Source organism: Castanea sativa, chromosome 7 (genome assembly GCF_040712315.1).
Source record: "Castanea sativa cultivar Marrone di Chiusa Pesio chromosome 7, ASM4071231v1".
NCBI lineage: Eukaryota > Viridiplantae > Streptophyta > Magnoliopsida > Fagales > Fagaceae > Castanea > Castanea sativa.
Window position 1 is genome coordinate 36,961,681 of NC_134019.1, and position 18,981 is coordinate 36,980,661.

The 18,981-nt window shown below is 41.2% G+C and overlaps 1 protein-coding gene across 1 annotated transcript; it reads right to left on the minus strand.

The window, feature by feature from the left end:
* On the minus strand, nucleotides 1–4,378 carry LOC142642469 (monooxygenase 1-like). Its single transcript, XM_075816828.1, has 6 exons — nucleotides 4,084–4,378; nucleotides 3,822–3,968; nucleotides 3,651–3,701; nucleotides 3,013–3,181; nucleotides 2,128–2,356; nucleotides 1–752 (listed from the first exon to the last, which is right to left on the minus strand). The coding sequence occupies exons 1-6, from the start codon at nucleotides 4,161–4,163 to the stop codon at nucleotides 226–228; spliced, it is 1,203 nt and encodes a 400-aa protein (XP_075672943.1). The 5' UTR covers nucleotides 4,164–4,378; the 3' UTR covers nucleotides 1–225.
* Nucleotides 4,379–18,981: the final 14,603 nt, after the last annotated feature.

Genomic DNA, 18,981 nt, shown 5'->3' on the forward strand with positions numbered 1-18,981 from the left:
TATTAGTAAAACATAGAAAGATGACTGAAATAGATTATAATACTAGATGAAAAGAACAAAGTTTGTACAATAATGGCAATGAAATTATTTGTAAGCATTATTGAGACCACTGCACAAGGCACACACCCGGCAAGTACCAGTTTTAAACAACAATTTTTTTTTAATCCTAATTAAACAAAGTTAAATTCCCTATAGATTCTACAATTCAACTTAAAGCAGCATATTTTAGAGGCGGCCACAGTCAAAGCGAGAATGAGCAGTGGGGTCACTGAAGAGAACCGTCATTAGGATGTTACATACAAATCTCACTAGCAATGGTGGATTTTTTATTAGTAAACCAGTTAGATAAGTTTGTGTTGACAATCGCACCAATCTCATCCTCCGTTCTTTCACATATTGATCCAATGCTTCTCCAACTTTGTGCGCTGTCACCTGGCTTCCATTGGTCTTAATATCAATTTTATGCCTCTTTTGTGCCAAGCATCTTGCTAAGATGATTGCATCTTCTAAAGCTGCTGAGCCACCCTGTGCCAAGAATGGACCCATGACATGCATGGCATCTCCAGCCACTGTCACTGTTCCTTTTCTAAAACTTTCTAGTAGTATGTCCCATGGGGCATGATATCTCAAGCGTGCAAGAGAGAGAGAGTCTCGGTCACTGTGTTTTACCATGTCTAACATTTCTGTAGGGAAGCCTTTAATTGCTTCAAGAGTCAGTTGTTGAAGGAGCTCCGGGTCCTTTGCAACCACATCTGTTCATATAATTTCTCTCAAAAAAAGAAAAAAATCTGTTCATATAATAAATAAACACTGCTGTGAAAATTCAAGCCTGCTACCACAGTAACACAGTTACTGGAAAGCAAGTAACATATTAGCACTGAAGGGGAAATATCATTAAATTTAATTCCTAATAATATGCATATTACTTTGAGATTATATAGGAACACTTATAACCTTAATCACAGATTGTTTTGGATTGTGATTGTCTTGACAATTGGACCTGGACTGTCAACAGCTGGAGCATTTGGGAACAAACTGCAGGTTTGGCTCAAACTACAAATCAACAAAGCTGCTTCCATTCCTCTACTGCAGAATGTATAGCGGACTGTGGGGTTGCTGCCTAATTATTACCTGATCTTAGATATTCATATCAAAGGACTTTTCTTGTTATTAAATTAGTTCAAAATGAGGATGTGAAAAAATGAAGATTGTGTACACTTTATATCTTGTTAGGCACTGACAGGGTGATGCCTATTGAAGTTTACTTGCTGTGCCTATCAACACTACAACTCTCAAAATTTTAAACTTACTGGCCCGGTAGAAACTATCAAAATACAAAATTAAATGTACAGACTGGCATGGTTGTCACCACTTAGCTCAGGCGAAATTCCAGGGTGGTGCAATGTAGTTTTTGCCTTTTTTAACTAAACAACCTTCAAATGGAAAATTGCTGAAGATTTAGGATCTTAGCAATATTAGTGAAAAATACAAAGAAAAGAGAAAATATCAGCACAAAGATTTATGTGGTTTGACAGTATGCCTACATCCACAAGCAACAAAAATCTTCACTTTCAATAAAGGGTTTCCAAAGACATAATAGTACTTCCAAAGTAACCCCAGCCCAGTATATTGAAATTTTCCAATACATCCTTAACATACTTAGACTAGAGACCAATATTACTTCCAATTTAAAATATGAGTTACTATCTCTAAAAATAATTTTTTTGAACATACATTGTAACCCTTGATTATGTGGATTGAATTGGATGAGTGTGTGTTGTGTGAACGTGTAGTAGGTCCAACATTGGAGGTATACTAGGTTGATTTGGACTATATAAATGATTACAGGGAATTGCAAAAAGAAACAAAATTAGAGCCTACCAGGTAATGCCATATGGCTGGCACTACTTGTCGAGGATGTCAAGGATAGAATATATTAGATCGTATCTGTGTGAGTTGTGTTGAATCCTATATTGGACTCGAACTAGATCAATGAGACCTACTTGTTACTTACTAATCCTTTTGAGGTATACCACCAATGTAGATATCGAAATAATGCTTTCCTTAGGTTGTGACATGCATAAAGAAGCAACAGTTGAAGATAAGTTGTGTCATCTTAGAGTGTACCTTTTGGATTAGCTTTATGAGTCACAAACCAATAGACCAACTTATTGTCAATTGGGATCATCCCAATCATGCTATGATCTCCTCTGACTTGGGCATATTCATTTTTGAAATCATGACCACTTGGATATTCAGTGTAACCTCTGACTTCCGATAATGAGAAAAACTTTAGTGGTTTTAGCCCAAGAAAATCTGCAACTACTGAGTTGGCTCCATCACATCCAATCAAAACCTGCGATATGATTGGTAAAAGGTTAAAAATAATTTTCTTATTTAAGAAAAGCGATTAAACTCTCTCCAATTGTAGGTAAGGAGAGATTTTAAGTATATTATTTTCATCGTATATTCATTATTACTTTAGGTCGTAGCAGTATAGCCACCTTGACCTTGAATGCTTTAGATGGATGTCTGAATTCAGAAGTAATATGCCAAAAAGTGGTGGCTATAAATTATTCTTGCTAATATAGTTTCCAGAATTTGACCATCAGCCTCAAAAGAGTCTTCCATTGTTTAAAGCAATTGATTAACACAACTTGGGATTTGATTTGCCTCAGCAATGTTTATTTACATTCTGGAGAAAGCCAGCACTAGTTTTTGGAAATGCTAAGAATTGTATCAAGAAATTACAAATTCAGGAAATTTCATTTTGACATTTTCACTGAGAAAATTTCTCATATATTGTGATTGAACCTATGAGAACTGCAAAGTAATTTTAGTTGAGTTGTAGACCCAATTGGCGCCAAAAAATCATTCCAAATTCCCCTCAAAATTGATGATAATGAGATTTATAAAGTGATGCACACAATAACTACACAGGGTATGTCATCCAATTTGATTGAGCAAAATGATATAAATCTATCTGTCTACACAAAATTAATAAAAGAATACCTTAGCCTTGATGGTACCTCCATTTTGGAGTTGAATAATTGAATAGGAAGAAAGTGGGTCTGGTGTAATGGAGAGTACTTCGCATCCAAGGTGTATTGTGCCAGGAGGCAAGCTTTCTGCTAGGCTTGTAATAAGCTCACTTCGCCTCAAGCATCGAATTTCCCCCTTCCTGTAGACAGCTTGAAAAATTGGTAAAGATTTTTATTCCCCCTTTTAAATGAGTTCTTGTGTATATTACATAGTTGAGTACGACAGGCTTTGAGTCTTCAATCAACTCTCGTCACACCATTCATGAATTTTTGTAACTTAAAAAAGTAGTCATTTTCATTTTGAATGCAATCAAGTGATGAAAAATATTCAACATATCATAATATTTATTCTGCATCTGTCTTGAGAAAGTGTAGCTCATTTATGCAAAATATTTGAAGGAATGTGGTCTTAGGGAATGTGGTCTTAGGCATAGATAAAGAAAATAAATAAATTTGTGTTGCCAAGAAAAAGAAGAAGAAGTGAATGGTGTACTTGGAGGAGCAACTAGTTGGGACTCAACGCATTATCATAGTCATATCATTTGGTTTGAAAATTACTGAGTTGAAGTTCACACGATTTTCAGATTTGGCCTCTGCACAGGGACTTACTCAATTGATATTTCTTGTTGCTGTCCATTTGCAAGACATATATCTTTCCCCCTGTGTTGAGTAGTATACATCAATGTCAGAAAATATACAACATATATATACATAGACTTGGGTTTGAACTACTACTTCACTAATCTCTTTCCTTTTGTTAGGCTATGAATTTGAACATACCCTTGTATAGGGAGGGCAGTTAGTCTGAGGTTTGAAGCAACACCAAGCTGATGAAGAGCACACCAACCATTTGCCCTGATAGTGATACCTGCTCCAGTTGAACGCAGTGTCTCCGATTTTTCTAATACTACACTTTTTATACCCTTCCTATACAGCATACACATTTCCATATTCACTTTTCTTGTTTTTTATGTCTCAGAAGTTATAAGTTACTGAACATGGTATAAGAAAGAAGTCAAGAAAAGAAGTGAATAGACAGTACCTATGAAGAGCAAGAGCAGTAGCAAGACCACAAATGCCACCACCAACTATGACAATCTCTATCTCTTCCATTGCATCCATTCTCCAGTTGCTGTAATTGTCTCTGTAAAGTCTTGACGCAGAAGATATGGAGAAGAACCCTGTTTTTAGATCAAACTCAACAGTCAACTGAAGTCAACACTCAATAATAATACATTAGGCGTGAAGTGGACAAGGGATGTACAGATGGGCTTGTGGTCATGATTGCATGTATTGGCTTTCTTCGTACTCCACCGAAACACAAATAAGGAGTTTCTATTGGGCCACTTCAGTCTTGGTTTTGGCATTATAAGTCTACGATTGATATTAGCGTAAAGAGTAAGCTCTTTTTACTATTCACGGTTGCGCATGATAATTATTTTGATGGTCACTCTATTAAATTTTTTTATACAATTTAAACTAATTTAATAAAGTGTAATGTATTTTGTAATTATATTTTTATTTATTATAAAAATAATCATAAATGTAATATAAAAACAATTATAAATTAAAATTTTAATAATTTTTGTCGTACTAAAATGAAAAAAATATAATTTTTCTCAGGAATTCAAAAAGCAAGTTAACGAAAATATTTATTTTTTAATAAAAGCTATTTATAACATTTTGTGAATCATTAAAAAGAATATAAAATTTAGAAATTATTTTGTTAGTTTTAAACAAACTTTCTTAAACTTATTTTTTCTATCCACAATCCAAAACATTGAAAAAAGTAAATAAAAAAAATTAATAAAACTTAACTATGATTAATTGGACCAATTAGGAAAAAAATTTGTTGTTTATAATGTACTAAGGCTATTTTCTTTGCGAAAATTATAATTTCGTCCACCCAAAACCTATTATTAAATAAACAATTATTAGCAAAATCTAAGAATTAAATTTCTATACATGCATTGTTATAAAATAATAATAATAATTAAAGTAAAATTGCGAAAGATAAAATTTGTCTCTTATCCCATAATTTTTGTTTAGCCAACCTTTGTTTTTCTCTAAATAAATGGCATTATAGAGTACTTTTACGCTCTGTTTGTTTTGCTGGAAAACTTTCTGTAAAGATAGTTTTCCACATTTTTCAGTGTTTGGTAGCACAAAAAAAACTAGTCAACGGAAAACTATCTTTAGTCAATGGAAAATCCTAATAAAAATAAAGCTTGTTTTTTATAATTTGTTTTCCAAAAATAATTTTTGGAAAACAATCTCTCTCTCATAGTACGCTCTCTCACTCTTTCTCTCTTCTTTTTTTTTTTTTTTCCTCACACCCTCATTGTCACTAACTCTGGTCTCTCCTCTTCCATAGATCTCTCTCCCTCACTCTCTCTCCATATTTCTCTTTCCCTTTATAACACAGTTCTCTGAGTAGATTTTTTTCCCCTCATTGCTCAATAATTATTTCATTCCTCTCTACCAACTTGCAAAAGAGAACATATTTGCAGTGGTAATTATTTCATTCCTCTCTACCAAAATCTCAATTCTTTACTTTGAATTTCAAACTTGATTTTATTTTTTCTCTAAGAAATTTTTGGTTTGATGGATTCCAGGTAGAAGTTTTTTTGCACATAAAAGTGCTAAAAAAATTAAAAAATAAAAAATAAAAAATAAGAATGAATGAATGAAGTAAAAGACGAAAATTTTAAACACAGTGTCTATATGGCTCTAAATTGCTTTGACATAAGATAATTTTTTTCGTTGATAGATACATTATGCAGATACTATGTAGTGATGATATATTATGTAGATATATTATATGAATACATAATTTTGAGTAATATTAAAGACTTGTGGTTGACCATAGTAGACAATTAGTATACCAGTAAAAAGAGTAAACAATTAAAAGTTATTGTTATTTGTACTTATTAAAGATATATTCCCTTATTAATTTTATGTATATAGACAAATGGTTTATATATATTTATATATGTATGTATGTGTGTGTGTGGACGTTTCTGTCCATATATTTGAGCAAGATGAGTAGTAGAGATCATGGAAATTTGACAACTAATTTTGATTGTATCTATTGTCAAAATTTTAGTATGAAAACCAAATTCATTCTTGGTTTTCTTTTTATTACTTATATTGATTATATTAGTTGGTTTACATAATACACATGTTTTAAATTATACAAGAAATATAAAAAATAAAAATAAAAATTTGCATACCAAATACCAGAAAACATTCTCAAGCTCATTTTCAAGGTCGTTACCAAACACTAGAAAATAATATAGTTTTCTAGAAAACGCTCTTTGAAAAATGAACAATTTTTCAGAAAACGTTTATGCTGAAACAAACAGAGCGATACAATTATTAAGAGTACTTTGTCCGCCACAAAGGATTAAAAAATAAGCAAAAATGATTAAAGTCTCATAATTTAACATCTAAATTGTGCACTATAAAAATCATGCTATCAAATTACAATAACTACCAAATTATATTATCCAAATCATGCTATGTAGGGGTGTCCACGGGTCGAGTTGGGTTGGTTTTCGACCCAACCCGGACCCGACTCGCAGGCGTCGGGTGGAAGGCAGAGGGACCTGAAACTGACCGCCGGCGTCAATCGGTTGAGTCGGTTTCAGGTTCGGGTAGTGTCGGTCGGTTTAGTCAGTTCAGAGAGTCGCCGGAATCTGCAAAAATTCAGTACATTTGCGCCAAAATATGCTTGAATCTCCTCAAACCTCGTCGGATTTCACCAAATACGGTTGAGATCTCGCCGAAATCAGCTTGGATCTCCTCGAATCTCGCCAGATATAAGCTTGGATCTCCTCGAAACTCACCGGAAATAAGCTTGGATCTTGTCGAATCTTGCCGGATTTCACCAAGAATGGTCAAGATCTCACCAAAATAAGCTTGGATCTCCTCGAATCTCGCCAGATCTCACCAAATATGTTCAAGATCTCATTGAATCTCCTCAAATCTGAGCTTGATCTTGCTGGAGTTGCCGAATTTGTATTTTACATCGGTCGGGTCGGGTGGCTCGGGTTTTTAGGGAGGAAAACTGTCAGCCAACCCGAAGGGATCGGGTTTAGTGGGTGGCGACCCGCCGGCGACTGTCGGGTTGATCGGTTCGGGTAGTGGCCGGTCGGTTTCGGGCGGGTCCGGTGGGTTGAGCGGGTCACCGGGTTGTGTGGACACCCCTAATGCTATGTATAGAATAATATTATATTTTTATATGCTATATTTAATCATTTATAATGTAATAGGATAACATTTAACAATCAAAGAGAGAGAAAAAAAAACACAACAATTAAAAAAAACAAAACTGAATCGCATTAACCTAAAGTAGATTAAAGAATATAAATTTATGTGTGTGTGTGTGTGTGAGAGAGAGAGAGAGAGAGAGAGAGGGAGAGAGAACCTTTTTTTGTAAGAGAAAACTATGCATAAAATGAAAGACATAGTGATAAATTTATAGTAAGAGAGTGTGAATAAGAAGAGACAAAAATAGAGGAAGATGGAGGGAAAAATGAAGAATGATATTAATGTAGAAGGTAGTGGGAAGGTGAGAAGGTGAGGGAAAGAGAAAGGTTGGAGAAGTAGTGCGGAGATGAAAAAGTATGGGAGGGAGAAAGGTTGAAGAAGTGTAAATATGAAATAACAAAAATATTAAAAATAATTATAAGAAAATAAAAAGAAAAAAGATAATGACATGGACGCTGTCGTGGCTCAACATAAGCACAATAACATTAAACGCTACGTTTCAGCTTTTAGTAATATATAGAATATAGATTCTATTTTTGCTATAATTTATGGGTCTTATTGCACTTTTTGATACTATTCATAAAAAAATTATAAAGTTCTTATGTTGAATAAGTGATGTGATCTACCATTCCAGTAAAAGACTTTCACCTATTTAAAATTGTAGAGTTTTAAACAAAAACTGAATACTGACTCAGCAATTTTAAATAGGTGAAAGTTTTTTATTGGAATGGTGGACAAATGACGTGGTCCACCATGAGTACTGTATAATTTCTCCTATTCATGTGTCTGACAGTACTATTTCAGCTACTTTTTAGCTTTATCTATAGTACTTTCAGCAAAAAAAATTTTAGTTTCAGCTAAATAAGCTATTTCCAAATAAACATTAATTATCCGTTTGGGATCCGCTTATTTTGCTGAAATTGAAAACTTTTTACTGAAAGTACTATAGATAAAGGTAAAAGTTAGCTGAAATAATATACTGAAACCCATGAATAGTACCAAAAAATGTAGTAGAGCCTATGAATAGTACCAAAAATAAGCTGAATAGTAAAATAAATTGGTAAAAATAATCAATGCCAAACGCACACTAAATGTTCGTTTACTTATTGTAAGTGCACAGTTGCACCTGGTCCCAAGAACAGTTATGGGCTCAGGCCCAATGAGCCTTAAACAATATGAATTTGTAGAGTGTGGGCTTGAAACCCAGGTTAGAAGCGTGTGAGGATTAAATGACAAACTAAAGATTGCAAATACTTGGAAACAACAAGGAATATAGTGAATCAGCTTCCTCGGACATAAGCCGAGAGTTGTTCTTATATTATCTCTCTCTTTGTTTCTTTTCTTTTTAGGTTACAAAAAGTCCGTCCCCCTTTTGTGTTCTAGGTTGCCCCTTAAATACTCCTCTCTTTGATACTTTGTACACGTGTTGTCCCATCTCCCCCTTAACCTAGATATTTCTTTTCTCAGTGCCTTTGAATAGTAACCAGAAGTTTCCCTTCCACTGTTCAGGTGTCACTTCCCCATTAATGCGGCCAGGGTAGTAGGTGCAGGGTCTTTACTGCGGATGTGGCAGCCTTTATCCTTGACATTTCTCCAACACCGGTGCTTCTAGGGCATTCTAGGGTTCATCCCTTTTAACCATTGGCCTTAACCGTGTCATCCCCTAATCTTTACTATGAAATCCCGAGTTCTTCGGTGTCCATCCAAGGGTAAGTTCACCCTCGGGTGGATCCTCGGATCCTCGGCATATGGGCCGACCCATAGTACTAACAAATTCTAAACCCAGGAGCAGGTCGGCCTTCCTTAACACGGCCCAAAAGGCCCACATTCCCATCAGGATCTTTTTACCCCCCACAATAGCCCCTCAAAACTCTAATTTTCAACGTCCGAGGAGAAAAATAGGGTTTTGATCCGACAAGAACCTACTCCACACATTCTGTGAGTTACGACACGTGTGGAAATCGTTTCGCGTCCCAGAAGATGCCACTTGGCGGTTTTATTTTCAAAAACGCGCGCATTTATTACTGTAAGTTACATTTTGTCTCCCACGTTCAACGGTGAGATGGGCATCCAACGGTCTTCGTTACTCCACGAAATTTTAGGCGGGACAAATATAATTTCGAGGCCGCATTCTCGTACGTCGTGACGCTTCGGGAACCTGCGCCTTCATTTAATTCTTCAGGGGCTAATCCCATCAAAACATCAGTCATCATACCTTACTTGCAGAAAACCGTGGAAATTTGCACACCTTCAACCTTGTAAGTTCTTGCTTCTTCTATTCTTAACCTTTTCTCCTCGGTATTTGTCCTCGGCTATCACTACAAACATTTTCCCTCTTAGAGTTTAGTCTCTCGTTCCTCTGTAATGGGAAGATTCAAGTGTCTAGTCGATACCGCCGCTGGGATGGAAGGCTTTAAGGCCAAGTACCGTATTCCCAGCGACGTAGGGTTAAAATATTGCCCGGCAGAAGCCGTGGCCGGTTCTAGGAAAGAGGGAGAGGTTATCATCCCAATGATAGCCTTTATAGAAGGTGGGATGACCCTCCCAATGAGACCCGTAACTAGGGAGTACCTTCGCAACCACCGGTTGTGTCCCGATCAGTGCCTCTCAAACGTTTTTAGAGTTTTGGGTAGTGTAGATGCTCTAAACGAGCAGATGGGTTTAAACCTCACCTGGCACGACGTCGTCTTTCTGTACGAGTCCCATAAACATTCTAAGGTAGGTTATTACATTAAGTCTCGGTCCAGTACCGTTAGGCTGATCTCCTGTCTGCCCAAATCCAACAAAGGCATAAAGGACGACTACTTGATCGTGTCTGGGAACTGGCACGACGGCCTCCACTGCCCAGTTGTGTGGGGAGATCCAGGTGCGACACCTTAGGATTAACCTCCCCACCTCGCAACTTCCTTGACACTCACAAACATGCACACTAATATGTGTTTATATTTGTTTAACTTTGTCACTCGTTATGTGAACCTGACCATGTTGTTCACTTCTTTCTTTACAGATAAGCAGCACGTGCGTCCACGTTTGAGCCACTGCAGCGTTGCCGATCTAAACCGAGTGCTTCGCTCCGAGGTGTTTGTCAGCGAGGACCTACAACTTAGAGCCGCCCATCTGATTTTAGGATATGATCCCATATCCTCGGACTTCCAAGAAATAGAAAACGCCATAACCGCGGGTGACCGGAGGCGAAGAAAAATAAACGTAGCCCGGCCCAACTTTTTGGACGACCACGATCTCCCTGACGCCCCTGACACCGTTTTATACAACCAGGCCATAGCGGCGATTCCCCTCGCCGTGCATTCCCAGGCAACTATTGTTCCAGAAGAACGGGTGTCTTCTTCGCATACACTAGACGATGAGATAGACAAATTCCACCTCGAAGACACCGAGGGACCTCGCGGGAATCAATTTGTTGTACTTTCCGACGAGGAGGAAGAAGCCGCCGAGGCCTCTGGAATTGCAGGGTTTGTGGTTGCCCTACCCGAGGACGAATCTGAGGAAGATATGGGCAGAATGCAGGGTCTCCTTACAAATAGAGCTGCGAAGGTTGTGGAGAAGAAGACGGGGACGTCCCAAGTTCCCCCATCTTTACCACCTCCCCCTCCTCCAGCTGAGCCAAAACCTCCAGCCGAGGATCCCAAGAAGAAGAGAAAGGGGGATACTGAGGGGACGATCAGTAAGAACCCCAAGAAACCAAGGCAACAGCTCCCACCGGTTCAGCAGAAGAAGCTGGACAAAGGCAAGGGTAGGGCCCGCTAAGTTGAAAGCAGGGAAATTGGGGACGAGGCTGAAGTGCGCCGAGCCCCGACCACCTGGTCCCCCGAACTAAGACTGGACGGCGCCCCCATCTCCTGCCAATCCAGTATAAGGGCGGTTCAACAAGGTCATGCCCACCACTTGGCCGAAGCGTTGGAGCGCCCTCTCCTGTTGCCCAAAGACATGGAGACCTTGGAAAAAATGAACCAGCCGCAACTATTCCTCTCTTTAAAAAGGGATTTAGCGCTGGTAAGTTTACCCCTTTTTAGGAAGATTCCACGTTTAACAATATTCACAAGTTTGTTTACTATTCCTAATTCCATCACACTTTGTTACAGGCCATTCAGGAGGTCTTTACAGCCGAGAAATTTATAGAAGATACTCGGAAGAAGGCCAGGACTGAGATGGAGATTAGGCTGGAGACAGAGAAGACCCTGGGCACAGCCCTTGCTGAGAACGAAAAGCTTACCTCGGAGGTGGCTGAGCTGAGGAGAGAGAAAAATGGGGTCGAGTCAAACTTGAAGACTATGAAGACCCAGATAGAAGGGCAGCGCAAGCTCCTCCGCGAAAGAGATGAAGAGCTCGCCCAAGCCCAAAGGGAGTGCTCGGATCTGAAAAAGGAACTGGCGCTGATGAAGGAAGAAGCCAGCTCCTTCCAACTCTCTCTACAAACTGCCAAGCAGGCGAGTTTCGAGGAAGGCGTAGCAACCACTGAGGAGCAACTGACAGAGGAGTTCGCGGCTTTGTGCCAAGAATACTGTCAAAAAGTCTGGGGGGAAGCTTTAAACGTAGCAGGAGTTCCTCTATCTTCGGATCTGAGGAAATCCGAGAACGTTTGGCTTCCCCTGGAAATACAGGAGATTGAAGAGGCTCCTGCTGCTACTCCTACCCCTGAGACAACTCTTCCTGCTCTTCCAGATCCTACAGAACCTTCAGGTTCCAATAAAGACAAGGAAGGAGGCGGAAATGCCGAGAAGGGACTGAGCCAAGCCATGGAGTCCAATGTTCCTCCAACCAAAGTAGCAGACAAAGAAAACAAGGTTCTGTCTGCTTTTGAGTTGGAGTTGAAAGAGACAGAGGGAACCAGCACTTCTCAGCAAGATCTTCCTCCAAAAGCTTAGGACTTAGCTTAGGGCTTCTATTTCTCCATGTTCAGCCTTTATATGTAATGTATACCTAAATGATTAATGAAGAACAACTTTATTTGATTTTTTACTCGTGTTGCATCTGTTTTTACTTTATTCTTTTTACATTTATCGCAAAAGTTTCCCATTAATACATAACGAAAGTCTCTCAGAGTAAACAAATCTAACTCCCAGAATTGCACAATCATAACTTCCCCATAATCATACACACATTATTAAAGATTTAACAGAAGGTGATATGATTGAGATATTTAAACAATGCCTTTGATTGAAAAGGAAGAGAAGACCTCGTATAACGATTGGACCCTTGTAACGTACATCGTCTTTTCTAGTAGGATGTAAGTTCCGAGGACCATTCCTTACACAAATTTGCTTAACACTTAAAAATATAAAACTTAGGATCCAAGTTAGTAAACAGCAACGCATTAGCACCCAGAGATAATAAGAAGTTAACTTTAATCAAAGTCGTGGTCCGAAGAATAAGACTTAACCAATTTTTCGTTTGATTCTTAAAAATGATAATTTCAAATGTTAATTTTCCCAAAGCAGGAGGTCCGAAGACCCGGCATAACTAAGGTTCTGTTTAACAAATGACAAGACATCAATTTCCACAAGGTTTGTGGTCCGAGGACTACACTTAACCAAGTTTTTGTTTGATTCTTAAAAATGATAATTCCAAATGTTAATTTTCCCAAAGCAGGAGGTCCGAAGACCCGGCATAACTAAGGTTCTGTTTAACAAATGACAAGACATCAATTTCCACAAGGTTTGTGGTCCGAGGACTACACTTAACCAAGTTTCTGTTTGATTCTTAAAAATGATAATTTCAAATGTTAATTTTCCCAAAGCAGGAGGTCCGAAGACCCGGCATAACTAAGGTTCTGTTTAACAAATGACAAGACATCAATTTCCACAAGGTTTGTGGTCCGAGGACTACACTTAACCAAGTTTCTGTTTGATTCTTAAAAATGATGCTTTCAAATAAAAGAGCTAATCATGACTTTGGAATATCAACTGACAAAGGCACATTTCATTAATAGTAATACCTTCTAAGATTATTTACATTCCATGGACGTGGTACAATTCTTTCGTCTAGGTCAACTAACCTATACGACCCTATGCCTGCTACTGAAACAATGCGATAGGGGCCTTCCCAATTGGGTCCCAACTTACCCCAAGCTGGGTTCTTAGAAGTGCCTACAACTTTCCTTAGTACAAGATCACCTGGCGCGAGTGGTCTTAGTTTTACGTGGGCATCATACCCTCATTTTAGCTTCTGTTGATAATAAGCCATTTGGACCATGGCTGCCTCACGCCGTTCCTCAAGTAAATCAAGATCCTTTTCTAGGAATCCTTTATTATTCTCTAGGCTAAAAGAACTCATCTTTAGGGTAGGAAAACCAGATTCCAGTGGTATCACCACCTTAACTCCATAAGTCATTGAGAATGACGTTTCTCCAGTAGACCTGCGCGGTGTAGTCCGATACGTCCACAGAACATGAGGGAGCTCTTCCACCCATCTACCTTTCGCATCGTCCAACCTCTTCTTGAGCCCGTTGACTATGACCTTGTTAACAGCCTCGGCTTGTCCATTTCCTTGAGGATAAACTAGGGTGAAATATCTATTTATGATACCCATGTTACCACAATACTTCCTAAAAGCCTTACTATCGAATTGGACACCATTGTCTGAGATGAGTGTGTGTGGTATTCCGAATCTAGTGACGATGTTTTTCCAGACGAACTTCTTGGAGTCAACATCTCTAATATTTGCCAAGGGCTCGGCCTCAACCCACTTGGTGAAATAGTCTGTTCCCACAAGAAGCCATCTTTTGTTTCCAGCGGCCCTCGGAAATGGCCCTACAATGTCCAAGCCCCATTGTGCGAAAGGCCAAGGACTGGAGAGAGGGTTGAGAACCCCTCCAGGTTGGTGAATATTAGGGGCGAACCTCTGACATTGATCACATTTTCTGGCATAGTCCTGAGCCTCCCTCTGCATATTGGGCCACCAATAGCCCTGAGTCAGGGCTCTATGGGCTAAGGACCTTCCCCCAGTGTGGCTCCCACAAATTCCCTCATGCAGTTCCTCCAGTAATGCGTCTGTTGATTCAGGGTGCACACACAACAAGTACGGTCCTGAAAAGGATCGTTTGTATAGCTTCTGGTCCTCGGACAACCAGAAACGCGGCGCCTTTTGACGTATCTTTTCTGCTTCAGCCCTGTCCTTGGGAAGGAGGTCATTTTTAAGAAAGGATACGATCGCGTCCATCCAGCTAGGTCCAGGCCTTATTAGATGGATGCGGGGTGCGTCGGCAATGACAACAGAGGGTTTTAGTAAATCCTCAACGAGGATAACCCTAGGTAAACCTTGAGCCGAGGTAGTTGCCAGCGTGGCTAAGGAGTCTGCATGGGTGTTCCCGCTCCGAGAGATATGGGTTAAGGCGAAGGAACCGAACTCAGTTTGCTGACGTTTGATCTGGGCCAAATATTCCTGCATTCTGGGGTCTCTAGCCTCCATGGTCCCCATGACCTGGCCGACCACCAGTTGGGAGTCCGAGAAGACATGGACTTCCTTACCACCCATCTTACGTACCATCTGCATGCCTACCAAGACTGCTTCATACTCGGCCTCGTTGTTAGTAGCCGAGAAGGCCAATCTTAAAGATTTTTCAAAGACAATTCCTTCAGGGGACATTAGAACGAGTCCAATACCAGACCCTCTTTGGTTAGCAGCCCCGTCCACATACACTTCCCAAATCGGAGACACCGCAACTGTGATTGCCTCAACTGATTTTTCACCCATGTGGGCCTCTTTCAGAGTTTCTTCCAGCAATGGTTCGGCAAATTCCGCCACCAGGTCAGCGAGGACCTGGCCCTTCACCGAGGTGCGAGGCTTGTATTTAACATCAAAAGCCCCTCGGATGGTCCCCCACTTTGCTACCCTTCCTGAGTAGTCGGCGCTACGCAGCACTGCCTTGAGGGGCAACTGAGTCAGAACAACCACCGTATGAGACTGAAAATAATGGGGAAGCTTTCGCGTGGCATGAACCACGGCCAGGAGCGCTTTCTCTAAAGGTTGATAACGCACTTCGGCATCACCTAAAGACTTACTAACATAATATACCGGTCTTTGCACCCCGTCATCATCTCTTATCAGGACCAGGCTGACCGCGTGAGCGGCCACTGCCAGGTAGGCAAACAAAATCTCATGTGCCTCCGGACGAGACAGAATGGGTGGCTGAGAAAGATATTGCTTGAGCCGTTGAAAAGCTAACTCGCAGTCCTCCGTACATTGAAACCCTTTCCACTTATTCAACAGTTGGAAGAAAGGGTGACACCGGTCAGCCGACCGAGATATGAATCTATTCAAGGCAGCAATCATTCCCGTTAACTTCTGGATTTCTTTTGGGTTTCGAGGAGACTGCAAGTCCTGAATAGCCTTGACCTGCATCGGATTTACCTCTATGCCTCTATGAGTAATCATATATCCCAAGAACTTTCCCGACCCCACGCCGAAAGAGCACTTTGAGGCATTGAGGCGCAACTTGTACTTTCTCAATATCTGGAAAGTGTCGGCCAAATCTTTCACGTGTGAGGGTATTGCTTTGCTTTTCACCACCATATCGTCAACATATACCTCAATGGTTTTCCCCATTTGCTGTTCGAACATTCTGGTCATCATTCTTTGATAGGTAGCCCCAGCATTCTTTAAGCCGAATGGCATGACCTTATAATGATAATTCCCCGTCGGTGTAATGAAGGCAGTTTTCTCCTGGTCCTCTAATGCTAAGGGAATCTGGTGGTAACCCTGGAAGGCGTCCAAAAAACTCATCCGAGGATGTCCGACAGTGGCATCCACCAGTTGATCAATACGTGGCATTGGGAATGAATCTTTAGGACAGGCCTTGTTCAGATCAGTGAAGTCCACACATACCCTCCACGTTCCGTTCTTCTTTTTCACAACAACCGTATGGGCCAACCACTCGGGGTAGAAAACCTCTTTGATAGCACCAGCCCTTTTAAGCTTAAGAACCTCTTCCTTCACAGCCTCGGAATGTTCCATGGAGGATCGCCGAGGTGGCTGCCTTCTCGGAACGATAGCTAGATTGACATTTAAGTGATGACAAATGAAGCTCGGATCAACGCCTGGAGCTTCATAAGGATCCCACGCAAAAACATCAACATTGTCCTTCAAGAATTCTAACAGTTCCATCTTCTCTTGGTGTGGCAAAAGTACACCGACTTGGAAGAACCTCTCTGGGTCATCGGCTACTGGAAACTTCTCCAACCCCTCACAATATGTCTCCTCCCCTGTCACCATCCCAGATGAACCGGGAGCAGTTAATTGCTATAATTCCTTAGTGATCAGGGCCGAAGATTCGGCCTCCGTCTGATGCAGGACAGCAGCCGATATACACTGCCTGGCCACCGATTGGCTGCCGAGGACCTCTTCAACACATTCCCCTGAGGGAAATTTAACTTTAACATGCAAGGTAGAGGAGACAGCTCCAAGAGCGTGCAGCCATGGCCTGGCAAGGATGGCTGTATACGGAGAGTACGCGTCAACCACAATAAAGTCCACCTCAACCGTTTCTGAGCCGGATTGAACGGGCAAACGAATTTGTCCCTTCGGCACAACGGCTCTCCCTTCAAAGCTTATGAGCAGCGAATCATAAGGAGTAAGATCTTCCAACCTCAACCTTAACCCCTTGAATAGATCAGGGTACATGATATCTGCACCGCTGCCCTGGTCTATCATCACCCTTCTCACATCATAGTTCCCTATCCTGAGGGTGACCACAAGAGCATCATCATGGGGCTGAATAGTCCCTACCTTATCCTCCTCGGAGAAACCTAGGATGTGTAAGGTGCCCTTCAATCTTTTCGGCCTGCTACCCACATCCTCGGCCTGAGGATGGGAAACCACCATCACTCTAGTGGGACCTGAGCTGGTCCTACCAGGCGCAGCAAAGATAACATTAATTGTTCCTAATGCAGGCCGAGACGAATTGTTCCTCTGGTTGTTCAAAACAGGTTGACTGCCCTGCCCATCAGGGTAGCACAGGTGCTGCTTCAGTTTTCCCTCACTGACAAGCTGTTCCAAGTGATTCCAGAGGGTCCGACAATTCTCAGTAGTGTGGCCCACATCCTGATGGTACTGACAAAAGAGGTTTTGGTTTCTTTTTGCAGGGTCCCCTGCCATCTTTCCTGGCCATCTGAAGAAGGGCTCTTTACGAACTTTCTCCAGTAACTGATGCACTGGTTCTCGGAACACAGTATTTACAGCCTGAGGTGCTGCCGAGCCGGATTGCCCGAAGTAATCCCTCCTCGGCTTGTTGTTGTGGTATCTGTCCGACCTGAAATCCCTTCTCTCCTGCGGGATAACCTTTTCCTTTCCCTTTCCTTGCTGCTGGTCTTCTTCTACCCTCTTGTACTCATCAATACGATCCATAAGGCGGCGTACGCTGCGGACGGGCTTTTTCATCAAAGACTTTCTTAGGTCGTGGTCAGTAGGAAGACCTACCTTAAAGGTATTAAGTGCCACCTCATCAAAGTCGCCATCTATCTCGTTAAACATCTCCCAGTATCGGTCGAAGTATGCTTTCAGTGTCTCCCCTTCCTTCATGGCCATGGATAGCAGGGAGTCCAATGGCCGAGGGACTTTGCTACAAGTAATAAACCGCGAAGCGAATGCCCTAGTTAGCTCCCCAAACGAGCCTAGAGACCCCGATTTGAGACCGTTAAACCATCTCATAGCCACAGGTCCCAAGCTGGAGGGGAAAACCTTACACATCAGAGTCTCATTGTGAGAGTGCACTGCCATCCTCTGGTTGAAGTGACTCACGTGCTCCACTGGATCAGTCCGGCCATTATAGATGGTAAAGGTGGGCTGGGTGAACCTTCTGGGAAGCCTTCCCCTTTCAATCCTCCGTGAAAACGGAGATTTAGAGAGTTGGTGCAACGCCCTACTCATAGTATCGTTTCCTAAGCCCCTAGAATAAAGCTTCTTATGTCTGCGGGTTGGCTGGTCGCCCTCCTCACCGGAGGACGTTGCACTGGTGGGGGAGCGCGACCTTGAGCCGTAGCCAACTCCCCTATCCTTCTCCGGAGAAGAACTAGACGAGGACGGTGAAAACTTACGTTTAGCACGACGTAACTTCCTCTTCAAACGATTGATTTCCCTCTGCATGGATTTAGATCCCTCCTCGTGGGTGGTGCTACCCCCGCCATGAGTATGGCTAGCGCTAGGGTATTTTGTATGGACACTCCCTTCACGATCCCTTTGACGTTCAAGACGTTCGAAATGGTCTTCCGGTTGTGATCCCTGTGACTCTGCATGGTGAGAGCCTAAGCCTGCCATAATATTCCTACCTCTTCTAGACTAGATTCCCCACAGACGGCGCCAATTGTAAGTGCAAAGTTGCACCTGGTCCCAAGAACAGTTATGGGCTCAGGCCCAATGAGCCTTAAACAATATGAATTTGTAGAGTGTGGGCTTGAAACCCAGGTTAGAAGCATGTGAGGATTAAATGACAAACTAAAGATTGCAAATACTTGGAAACAACAAGGAATATAGTGAATCAGCTTCCTCGGACATAAGCCGAGAGTTGTTCTTATATTATCTCTCTCTTTGTTTCTTTTCTTTTTAGGTTACAAAAAGTCCGTCCCCCTTTTGTGTTCTAGGTTGCCCCTTAAATACTCCTCTCTTTGATACTTTGTACACGTGTTGTCCCATCTCCCCCTTAACCTAGATATTTCTT

Coding starts and splice junctions, on each gene's coding strand:
- LOC142642469 (XM_075816828.1), bottom strand. CDS start 4,163: ATGGATGCAATGGAAGAGATAGAGATTGTCATAGTTGGTGGTGGCATT. Junction 3,702..3,821: donor ACTGCCCTCCCTATACAAGG/GTATGTTCAAAT, acceptor TACTCAACACAG/GGGGAAAGATATATGTCTTG. Junction 2,357..3,012: donor GAGGTACCATCAAGGCTAAG/GTATTCTTTTAT, acceptor ATCATATCGCAG/GTTTTGATTGGATGTGATGG.